The 12,476-nt window shown below is 38.5% G+C and overlaps 1 protein-coding gene across 4 annotated transcripts in view; it reads left to right on the top strand.

Annotated features, from left to right (window-relative positions):
* TAFA1 (TAFA chemokine like family member 1) overlaps window positions 1-12,476 on the top strand; it is a 533,669-nt gene that overhangs the window by 353,938 nt on the left and 167,255 nt on the right. The window contains exon 2 of one of the 4 annotated variants that reach the window (XM_044933588.2): window positions 8,036-8,100. The exons of the other annotated variants lie outside the window; for them this stretch is intronic. Within the exon in view, the coding sequence (XP_044789523.1) occupies window positions 8,091-8,100 (10 nt within the window). The 5' untranslated portion in view covers window positions 8,036-8,090. The remainder of the gene's footprint in view (window positions 1-8,035; window positions 8,101-12,476) is intronic. 4 annotated transcript variants of the gene reach the window in all.

Below are 12,476 nucleotides of genomic sequence, written 5' to 3'. Positions count from 1 at the left end.
CTGTGGTAGCTGAGCCTGACAGAAATGTCACAGAACCAAGTGGGAAGTGAAATGGCTTGAATCTTCACTTCCAGAAAGGGAAAGAGGCCGTAGGACACTGGTATAAACTCAGAAATTCACAGTCTTCTTTTAACATCTTTACAACATGCCCCTGTTTTCAAACCATTACACAATGTGGTGTTGATTTTTCTCAAGCCAAAGTGTTCAAAATGGAAATAGGGACTGCATTGGATGGAAATGTAAAGTCACAGGAGGTGGTGAAATATACTGGGTACAGATGCATTGGATCTCTTGCCTTATAGCAAGGCAGTCTGTGGCAGAGTCTCACAACATAAGTTAGAAGTTCAGACAGTTCAAACCCAACTTAGCACTTTGGACAAGTAACTAAGCCTAATTTTTCTGTCAATCAAGAAGAATAATAGTACTTACCTAGGATCTGTGGAAGTAAAAAAGAAAAATGAATATGGAGTGCTTAATTTAGTGTCTGATGAATAATATGGGCTCAATAAATAGAGCCCAATATAATTATTAGAAGCAAGCTTTAGGATACAGAATCAGGAATCATACTTGCCTCTCTAAAGCCAGATATTTTCAAAAGTTTTTACATTCTGACCTGTCTTTAAACTATTACACCCTGTATGGTGACCATGACTCAAGCCTGTAGAATTTACTGTCCACGTCTTCTGCTGCTTCTAAGTTAGCCTTGGTTTCCTCACCTCTTAAACAGGAATAATGACAGGGATAAACTACCTCCTGAGGTTGTTGTAAGAACTGAGTGAATTATGACATATAAAGCACTTTGGACCGTACCAGCACATGAATGGCCAACTTGTCTATTTTAAAGTCCAGCCCGAAGCTTTAAATGGGATGCTTCTGGCACAGAAATCTCTGAGAGTCTAATGTCTTACAGTTCCCCCTTTGGAAATAGGAGTTCTTAGAAAGGACTGGGGCCACTCTTGGGTAATCATAATCCATTTAGCAGTCCCTTGCTTAACCTGGTGCATTTGTCTTAGGATGTATGCAGTGGTGGAATTAAAATAGAGCAAAAGGAAACAAGATTAGATCAAATGAACTAATCTAGTAATAGTCTGCAGTGTCCATCAAAGGTTACAAGTTGTGGTTTTTCTCCATCAGGAAGGAAAGGATAAACCTATCAAGGGTTTGCTGCTGAGTAGCTTCAGTTGTGTCCGACTCTGCATGACCCCATAGACGGCAGCCCACCAGGCTCCCCCGTCCCTGCGATTCTCCAGGCAAGAACACTGGAGTGGGTTGCCATTTCCTTCTCCAGTGTATGAAAGTGAAAAGTGAAAGTGAAGTTGCTCAGTCGTGTCCAACTCAGCGACCCCATGGACCGCAGCCTACCAGGCTCCTCCATCCATGGGATTTTCCAGGCAAGAGTACTGGAGTGGGTTGCCATTGCCTTCTCCGATCAAGGGTTTACAAGTCACCTATAAGTGAGGAGACAACAATGGAAGAGGTGTTTCCTGAAGGAGATGCTTCTAAAATCTGATGAAACTCATATTGGGATTTTGTGGTCTACCACCTCAGACCAACATCGAAATCATCTGAGAAGCTTTTAAAAAATTCTCTAGCCTAACCTACCCCAGACAAAATACAAGGTTTTCTGTGATAGGACCTGCATTATCAGGTTGCTGGTATGTTGGTTTGTTTGTTGTAAGGCAAAGTTACAAAGTGGGGTATATAAAAGTTCTGGTAAGGCAGGTTCTAGGATAGACAGAATGACAAAGGGCAAGTGCTTGAATGGGGGGAGTGGTTCTATTGTCTGTAAAACTAATGTTCAACATTAATGGCTCACTTAGCTGCTGTCTATATCTGGTGGTAAAGCAAATTAACTCAAATGCAAACAGCTTATATGTACACATTCCCATACGTTTATTTCAATCCCTAATGATACTCTAAAAGCTAATTACAATGAAAAATAAGTCATCCTGTGTGTAAATATACATGCAATTCTTCCAGTTAATTGCTTGGAGCTTTCATTTTGTCCACAATCCCAAGTGGAATAGGAATTTTTTTTTCCCCTTAAGTAACAGACAACCTGGGTAGCCTTTAAAAATGTGTTCAACATCACTATTGTCTGTTGTAATTTCTTAAACCATATTTATTAGATAAAATAACCCTACGAATACTGTTAGATTAATATAGGTTTTTCTCTGGTCACTCATCTTTCTGTCCAAGGAAGCCCTGAACATTATAGAATTTCATCCAATAAAAAGAGTGGGTGTATCTCAGTTCCAAGTGAGAGATAATATTTGTGGTCACAAGTACCCGTGACCTCATTCCTAGACCTTGAAATTATTCTCATAGGCCTTAAAGCATTTATATCTGTATCCCCTAGGGATGGTATGGTCCAAGGAAATAAAACCCCTTTCTACAGAGCATCCAAAAAAGTACCTCATAAAGACAGCTGGGATGTTGAGCTGACAAGTAATGTGATACTATCTTGAGATCTTTAGTGCCCTTTGTAAAGAAAAAATGAAGATTCTAGATTGTCTTCTCTCTTTCTTCCTTAAATTTATCAAAATCATTTTTATTTATTTATTTTTTTAAATTTTATTTTATTTTTAAACTTTACATAATTGTATTAGTTTTTTTGACCAATGCAAACACATTATCTAAAAATGATTTTGTAAAACTAATACAAAATCATTTTTAGATTACGTGTTTGCATTGGTCCAAAAGGAAAGGAGGATGCAAAATAACACTCTATTTCATCTGTGCCACCAGCATCTTCCCCAACAAACCCCTTTACAAACCCGAGGAAAGTTGGGGGCAACAATCAGTGGTGTCAGCTGCAATTTAGAAGCAAGACAACATCTCACATGAATGTATTCTAAATTCTTGGTTTACACCTATTCTTCTCTGATGTGAATATTTTCATATTAGACTCAGAACAAAGGTATGGTGGAGAGATACAAAATTACTTAAGAAAAGCATCTAATGAAAATTAAATGTATTGCATAGAACATGTCAAAAATATATGTAAATGCCTATTATTTGATATAAACTTCCAATATTATAAGTAATATATATCAAGTGCTTTGTTATAGCAAATACTTGTCTAAAGTAGGTTTTGTAACCCCAACACAGCATGCATAGTCAGGAGACAGGCATTCTGGAACATCAGTCTAGTGTGCACACAACATACACAGGCCCCCCAACAAAAATAGAACTAAAGTCTAATATATAAATTGCTTCATAATGGATGTTTATTCGATCAACAATGATTTTAATAGTTAGATGAGCTCTGACAAACCCTTGGATCCAAATTTCCTTTAATAGTGTATGTGAAGAAAGAGGTGATGCTTTGCTTCACATTACATGTCAATAGATTAATGTTAAAGTTCAACAAAATTGTACAAAAATAAAGTGAATTATTTATTCTTTGCAGAGAAACTATACCTTCAATTAAGGTGATGTATGTGTTTAAGCACATTATTGAAAAAGGCAAAATATTTATGAGACCAATTTTAAAAATCAGTACTGTAAAAAATGTTTTCTCACTGGTTATTGGCCAACAGTAGTCACAGTTCAAAGACTATATTGTCCTATCTGGTTTCTGAGTGATCTTTCTCCCTCCACTGATTCTATTTTTTATAGCTCTTGTTCTATTTAAATCCTCAATTTCTTAGGGATTTGCTATCACTCTCTCACACATTTTTTCAATCTCAATATAAATTGGCTCTGCCTCTTGCATTGTTTCTCCAAATACTCTTCTTGTTAAACAAGGGCTTCTTTTTCTAGAATTCTTATTAGGAACAAGTCCAGGTTCCTTCTCAAAATATTTGCAAGTGCCCTGCCTTCAGAAGACAAAAGAAATCTTCCTTAAGATGAGAGGAAGTAAAATGAGACCACCCGTATGCTTTTAAAACACTCAAGAGATTTCATGGCTGAATATACATTTGTTTTAAAGTACAGAGCATTCTTTAAAAAAAAAAAAAAAAAAAACTTTGCAGTGTGAATTTAAGCAAAGTACAAGAAATAGCTGAACTCTGCAAAAATTCTAAAATGAATTGTTGACTACTTAAAGGAAATAGATGTTATAAATCAGATAGTGGAATTCTTTTTTCAAGTGTGAAAGACAAGAGAAGTTCTATCAAAACCTTAGACGAATTGGAAGTTGTCTTCATGAAACCACATGTAAAAGGCACAAAAAATCTCTTAGAAAATTGGAGAGTGGGTACTGTTTTTGTTAAGCCTCCTTCCTTTTCTGTGTATTGCTTTTTATTTGTTTTTTAATTGTCTGAATTCCCTGATCACTGAGAAATGGAATAAGTTATGGGACTCTGGGAAGGAGGCTGGGAGCACACACAACCTGCACAACTCCCTTTGCATGGTGTGGTCTGAGACACCTGCCAGGCAGTTCCAGTTTCCAGCCATTGAGGGAACAAACAGGGGAGCCTGTTCCACTGGAGAGAGAAAAAGTTTTGATCAACTTAATTGACAGTCATCATGTGATTGCGTCTTCTGGTTTGAGGAAGATATTTGGGGTGTAATCTCCCAGAACACTACTTCTACTCTCACCCTTTTTAGCTATTTTGGTTTAGTTGTTTGTTCCCGTAACTGTAGCTCAGCCGTGTCCTACGGTATGCCAACCCCATGGACTATAGTCCGCCGGGCTCCTCTGTCCATGGAATTTTCCAGGCAAGAATACTAGAGTGGGTTATCATTCCCTTCTCCAGCAGATCTTCCTGACCCAGGGATCAAACCTGGGTCTCCCGCATTGCAGGCAAATTCTTTACCATCGGAACCACTAGGGAAGCCCCAACACTAAACTAGTATAATGATACATAGATATCAGTAAAGAAAAGAAAAGGCCAACAAAGCTAGAAGTATTTCATTTTTCTTATTTTATTGACTCTTCTGTTAAAAGGAGATTGTGGCGGATTCATTTCGGTATTTGGCAAAACTAATACAATTATGTAAAATTTAAAAATAAAATAAAATTTAAAGAAATGTTAAAAAAAAAAAAAAGCTGAGCACCAAAAAAAAAAAATAATAATAAAATAAAATAAATAAAATAAATCTCTGGGGCAATTAAAAATTTAAAAAAAAAAAAGGAGATTGTGATTTTTTTCCCTCTCCCCATTGATACAATATAAATAAGCACAAGTCCAAGTCCACCCTTATTAGAAACAAAACCTCTTTGAGCCTTTGCTTCTAAGAATTTTTATAAAGTTAAAATGCTTAAAGTCCCATAATGCAGATGTTGCCACCTCAAATGCATACAGGATGCAAAAAATTAAGAAATAACCAAAGTGACCAAATGCGAGACAGAAGGGAGTGGTGAAGACTATGAAAAACAAGGGAACACATGCTAATTCTCAATAGGAGGGGGCTGCTATTCAGTTTCATCAACAGCTAGTTATTCCCCTGGGGGCATGATGGCCCAAAGTTGCCAAACATTCTGATAATTTTCAGAGAAATCAAAAAATCTAGATTCTTGGGTGAAATTTTATTCTAATTCAAACTTAAGAAAACCTCAATCAAAGTGAGCCAGTATCAAATGAGTCAATTTTTGTAGGCAGTCTGAGATCAGCAGTCAAATACACATAATGTATTTAACCAAAGTACCTCCTTATTAGTCTCACTTTTATTTGACTATGAGTTAAATAAGTAAATTATTAAGGATGTTCCATAAAAAAAAAAATCAACGAGACATAGAACTTCAGTGTCATTTGTTTGTTTTGAAAATGCAGTGTTAATAACATTTGTGGTCTGGCCAGCCTAGATGAAGAACATAACTTTGCAGCATTGAGGGATCCTCTGGGTCCTGGTGGCAGTGTGATAGGTCAACAATAGCTGAAAAAGTACATTCAAGTAAAAAGAAAGACTGCTACAGATGCTGTGCTATGCTTAGTCGCTCAGTTGTGTCCGACTCTTTGTGACCCCGTGGACTGTAGCCCGCCAGGCTCCTCTGTCCATGGGATTCTCCAAGCAAGAATACTGGAGTGGAATGACATGCCCTCCTCCAGGGGATCTTCCCAACCCAGGGACTGAACCCGAGTCTCCGTATTGCAAGTAGATTCTTTACCACACACATGCTGATCCAAAGTCTAATGGGAAATAGACAATCCCAGAATCTGACAGCATGGAATCTCAAACTGCGAGTTAATGAGCACTTTGATGAAGGGGGCCAGGTGGATTTGTAGATGAACTACCAATCTTTGGTGCTCCTCTGGGCATCTGCTCAAAATGCCATTTTTACTAATTGCTAGTCACATGACAAATAGCCTAATGTGGAACCAGCAGGTGATGCAAAATTGTAGGGCAAAGAAATTTCAGGACATAATACAGCATAGTCTTGTGAATATAGAAGCAAATGAAAACTGAACTAGAAAAGCACAATTTGGGGAATAAAGTGCAAAGACCTGCATACAACAAAGGTTGGATTAATCAGATGAAATAGCACAGCCAATCAGATGGAAAAAAATTAACCCAGCACTGAAGAAATCGATGATTAGAAACAAGAAGTGAAAGACACAAAGGAATAGCCTCAGTGAGAAGCTGAACCCAGGAATCTGTTGGAAAATACAAAACTTATTTGAAAAACTGTCAAGGTTTATAAAGGAAGCCTGTATGCAAGGCCCCCAATCCGTCAGCAGGCAAATCTCCCACTGGAGAAGAAAATGGATTTATTTGGCTTCCAACTCAGTGGGAAGAAATTGGTCCCTCAATATGTAAAGTTCACAGTTAATGTATCTTTCCTGTTTTACATTGCAAGTTTCCACTACCATTTATTGAGTACCAGGGTGCTGCCTACAAGAAGATACAGATCATTGCCTTGCAACTGTGGCCAAGCAAAAATTGTCCAAATGATTACACCCTCCTACAGGTGGTTCAAAAATGAGCATGAGGAAAAAATATATGTGCTTATGCATGCTGCATTTAAAATGATGGCAAACAACACCACTGCCTGTTCAGACAGAGTCTTTAAGGGTCTCCAAAGACCAAGAAGTTTGAGCCTTCGTTATATTTGTTTATTTCTCAGTGCCTGCTGTATTGTAAGCACAGTGAGGACATGGGTGTCACTCTTGTTCACTGATGCCATTCTAGCCCCTCACACGGTGCACGACACATAGCAGGTATAAAAAAAAATAAATAAACTGTGGAATGAAAAGTAAATGAAGTAAAAAAGGAATTAAACCAAATAGCACAACCTTGCCTAAGTGATGAGTGGGCTTCCCAGGTAGCTCAGCTGGTAAAGAATCTGCCTGCCATGTGGGAGACCTGGTTCGATGCCTAGGTTGGGAAGATCCCTGGAGAAGGGCATGGCAACCCACTCCAGGATTCTTGCCTGGAGAATCCCCATGGACAGAGGATCCTGGCAGGCTACAATCCATTGGATCTCAGAGAATTGGACACAATTGAGCACAGCACAAACGATGAGTAACTGTTTGTAATCAGTAATCAGGTCCTGCTGCATACCACTTATAAAATCAGTACTCACAAATGTTGATAGAAAGGAAGTTTGCTTTCAATCAGAGTGCCCACAATCTGGGGAAATGGTGGTCTCAGCATCCCCCAAAATCTACCTCCAAAGATTCTATACAGCCATGAAAGCTTTTAAAGGGAAACAGGGAAGTTACCTCAGTTTATCACTGAGATAGGGGGTCGGAGTAGTTGCCATTCCCCACTTTATGCAGGCTTGTTGACTCCTTGTGACCTTTCTTTATGTGCAAACTTGTTCGCACAGTGTATCTGAGAGATTATTGAAGAAGAAGTTAGGGAAGAAATCTAGTCATCTATTAATTGCTTATTCTTCATTCCTACTTCTTTGAACTATGAAAAGAACAAAAAAGTTAGGCAAAGTATTGTGTGATCAAAAGGTTGGAATGGTGTGCTAGGACCAGAGATGAGTAGGGCTTGGTGTGCTTGATTTAAGGTTACTGCCAAGACCAAGAGTTGCCTCCTGCAGAGAGCTCTTTGCTGCAAAGAACTTTTTCCTGCCAAAAGTTGCTCCCATAATTACTATGCCTCTAGCTCCTCCAATGTTTTTTATGATGATTTTCAGGTTACAGAGGAGGCATCTGAGGCTAAGAAACTGTGAGGGACTGAATTGAAGTCACATGACTACTAGTAAGTACCAGAAGCGAGATGTGAACCGGTGGCTAGTTAAACTCTAAAAGGGTACTCCTTTCTTTACACCACTCTGTTTAGCTTCGTAAATAATAAACTTCGGGGGAGTGGTTTAAACTAGTCAAAGTAACGCAAGACTTAAATCCAGGTAATTTACTCAAATCCATCTGCCCTTATGACCACAGTTGCCATAGCTGCTTTGTTTTCCTCACTGCAGCCCCAGAAGACAATACCTTTTTTAGCCTGATCAGCAGCCCCCAGCACACTCTGGCTATGTAATAAATGTTGATGTCAGAGCTACCATAAGAGACAGAAGTCATTTCATTTTATATCAAGACGCGAGCCACCATCTGGAGGACCAGATATGCCAATCTTAATTTGAAACCAGATTTTCAAATCTGACTCCAATGCAAGAGAAATGCTTATCAGCATTCACACTGAAAACTTGGGTTACTCTGCCCAGCAAACATTCATTTTGCCAGGACCCTCTTTCATGAGTGAAAGCGAATGGATTCTGCAAACAGCTAGAGCCCATTTCTGTATTAATTCAGACTCCTGTTTGACAAGAGTAGACACCCATTTGAGCAAGAATGAAACACAAGAAGGAAATGTATCATAAGGGTATAGAATATCTCCTTGAACCTAAAGGACGGAATGCAACGAAGACTCAGAAATAGACCAAAGGTGAGGTTACCTCCTCTCTGTATCCCTCTACTCTATAAACTAGTTTTTGTTTTTGTTAACTTACATAGTAAAACATAGTAAAACCTACAACTTTTGTGATGAAATCCAGTCATTCAAGAGATCAAGCAAATGGGTATAAGAATTCCATGTCCCCTTTGATTTTGGTCAATTACCTATTCCTGGCCAATCAGCTGAGGAGGTAGGGGTCATATTTTTTGAAATATGATTGCCTATACTGTAGCCATATAAATAGAGCAAACAGTGAGGGGCTTGTCTTTGTAAGGAGGAGGGGACTGAGGGAAAGTGGATTTTGAGCAGATTAATCACTCTCTGTTGCCCTCTGTACTGTTATGTATATGCACTTATAAAAAGACAAATATCCCTATGGGGTACAATTACATACAGAGTAGAATTAGAAGGGAGAGGTTACTGATTGTAAAGGTTTGTGCAAATTAATATTTATTAAAATTAACTGGCTCTTTGAACACTCTAGAATTCAGTAAACTTTAATGCATAAAATGACTATTAAAAATTCCCACAACTGTTCTGTATTATGTAACTCCTCTCCTCCTCATCTATTTCTAGAACTCACCACACTGTGTCGGTATCATGGTAGGCATGCACCATATGATTCTGTATTGATGAGAGTCACCTACTTCCAGGTCTTCTAGTTGTTACGTTACTTAATGCTTTCATGTGAGGTAAATGTTTCTAAACCTGCTAGGAACTCCAGCTCAGCCTTTTTGAATTTTCTCAGCGATCCCAGGAGCTCTGTCTTTATATGACCCGTACGGATCTCATTACTTTCAACAGTTCTTATCTCCCTGCCTGCAAAATCATCCTCCAGGCGAAGAGTTTTAAAAAATTATTATCTACCACCACCCTTTTCTTGTGATGATGGTACAATTGACTCTCCATAGACTAATCACATTTCAGAATCATCGTATGTGCGGATAAATTTATGTGGTGTTGAGTTTATCACAACTAAATCTTTGGGGAAGAAGGTCCCCTTTTGATATAACTCTACTAGGGGTTTTTTTGTTTGTTTGTTTTTCAGAGCTACCAACTGATCTGTAATCCTCTCAAATATAAAAAGCCTTTTTGCCTTCTGTTCTTCATTTTACTTTTTGATCAGCTAATGTCATCTAAGGCAAGAACTTCCTTTTGTTCAAGAAAGAACTGCTTTCCATTGTGAATTCTACTCTAGATAGTGATGTTCTCATATGGTAATGTCTAACAGGACTTTCTAGTACTTTGGAAATAATTTCTAAGTCTATTTTGATGGATATAGTTAATTATGGATTCTGGCTTACCTACATAAAGTAAGTACATGTTTGGAATCAACTCAGTGAGAATATACTGTGTGCTTATGCCGTGCAAGTAACTGGGCAAAAAAAAAAAATGAAGATGACTCAAATGTTGTCCTGTGACATTAAGGCAGTCATGATCTATATAGTCTGTCTATAAATAAGTCCAATCAACTCTCTTGTCTGGAAGAAGTCAATATCAGATTAACTTATAGATGATTTCCAAGGACTACTATGAATCATTTTTCCTGATTTAACTCAATTCATTAAAACAGATATGAGGTCTGTTTCTTCATGGTTCACATTCTCAACTAACAATAATAACTATTATTTTTTGAGTTCCTTCTATGTGTCAGGCTCTGTGCTAAGTACATACATACACATACACAAGTGATTCAAATGTGCGACCAAGTTTGAGGCCCTTGCTGTAGCTCATTTTTATACATACATATATGAATCCACCAAGGGATTCCAAGGCATAGTCAAGGGTGAAACCTTCGCTTTTAGTTCCACTAGTCCAAAATGAATGAGAATCTCTGGACAAGCAGTCCAGGCATCTGTAGGTTTTAAAACCTGCCGGAGACTGTCCAGTGAGTGCCTGAGAACCCCTGTGTTAACATGATGATGTTTTCCCATCTGTCTTTCACTCCATTTCACACTTTGTCTCCTGGTCTTCAGTGGAACATGAACCTTTGAGTTTCACATTCTCATTCTCTGTCAATTATATGCCATTCTTGAGTGGAAAAGGGACAGCTCTGTGCAGAGTTTAAGTGCTTCAACATTTAACCTTGGAACCCACTATCTTGGGGCTATATCCTACCTAGCACTGTAATTTACTAACTGTGTGGGCAAGTTAACCTCTCTGAACCTCTTGTTCCTCATCTGTGAAATAAAGATAGTAATAGTGCCTGGGATTAAATGAGATAATGCACACAGCTAGGCTGTTATGAAAAACAGGGAAAGAATGGCCTTCCACATTTTTTTTTCCCCACAGAAGGGAAAATCTTTTGCCTCTTCTTTTAAAAGTGTTTCCAATGACTATTAAAAACTGGTGTTTGCCTAGGAAAAATCCTTGTCAGAGTGAAGTCCTTGGTTAGTTACCATGTATGTTCTTGTTTTTTACATTTTTATTTGCTTATCTATTCAGCTGTGCCAGGTCTTAGTTGCAGGGGTCTGTTAGTTGCAGCAGGCAGGATCGTCAGTTACGATGTGCTGACTCTTAGTGTTAGCACGCACATGGGCTCTAATTCCCAGGCAGGGATCCATCCTAGGCCCCCTGCATTAGGAGTGAGGAGTCTTAGCCACTGGACCATCAGAGAAGTCCCCTATTACGTGTTTTGAAATGAATGGTGAACTATCAAACATAGTTCGGTTTTCTCTTTTTTTATATATATTTTTTTTCAAGTAACAGTATTCCACAGCAAATCATTCTTTATTTTAAAACTTTTAAATGGTGGATAATTGTTCTACAGGATTGTGTTGGTTTCTGCCATACATCAATATGAATCAGCCATAGGTATACATATGGCCCCTCCCTCTTGAGCTTCCTCCCACCTCCCAGCCCATCCCACCCATCTAGATTGTCACGCAACAGCTGATATAAAAATCATTCTTAAAGTTCTCTTTGGCCTAAATCATTTAGAGCAGCCCTCTCCACCCTTGTCGATGTCATTATGAGTTCATTTTCCTTCAAATAATTTCACAGCAAAGAGAGAACACACAGTGAATTATGAGTTACAAATAGAATGTCTTCCCCCAAAGCCGTATAAGGATGGTAGAAATCAAAGGTAAAGCTAATTGAAGCTCTTCCAAATTTTTCAAGACTGCCTAATCATTATAAATATGAGTGGTCCACATTCTCAAAATTGAACTACATTAGTGTTTTGTTTGAACTTCAATTTCAAACTGGCCTTTTTTCCTGGCATTTAATTACATTCTGATAGAGGAGTCACTTCCCAGGTGTCACAGTGGTTAAAAAGAATCTGCCTGCCAGTGAAGGAGATGCGGATTTGATCCCTGGGTCAGGACGATCCCCTGGAGAAGGAAATGGCAACCCACTCCAGTATTCTTGCCTGGAAAATTCCATGGACAGAGGAGCCTGGTGGGCTACAGTCCATGGGGTTGCAGAGTTGAACAGGGTGAACACACACATACAGAGGAGTTAATAGGTAATAGTCAGAGCCGCAGTGAGTGGTGAAGAAAACAAACTCCCAAACCTGAGGACCTAGGTTCGTATCGTGACTTTTCAGCTTCTAAGCTGTGTAATTTTTAGCAAGTTACTAACACCTCTGGGCCTGTTTGTGCTGTAAAATTGGAGATATTAATAGTAGAATAGTTCCTATCTTATGACAACTGAATGAATTAATCTAAGTGAAGCACCTAGCA

The sequence above is a fragment of the Bubalus bubalis genome, chromosome 21 (genome assembly GCF_019923935.1).
Source record: "Bubalus bubalis isolate 160015118507 breed Murrah chromosome 21, NDDB_SH_1, whole genome shotgun sequence".
Taxonomy (NCBI): domain Eukaryota; kingdom Metazoa; phylum Chordata; class Mammalia; order Artiodactyla; family Bovidae; genus Bubalus; species Bubalus bubalis.
The sequence above is the reverse complement of the archived record's forward strand: the minus strand, read 5'-3'. Positions and strand labels throughout refer to the sequence as shown.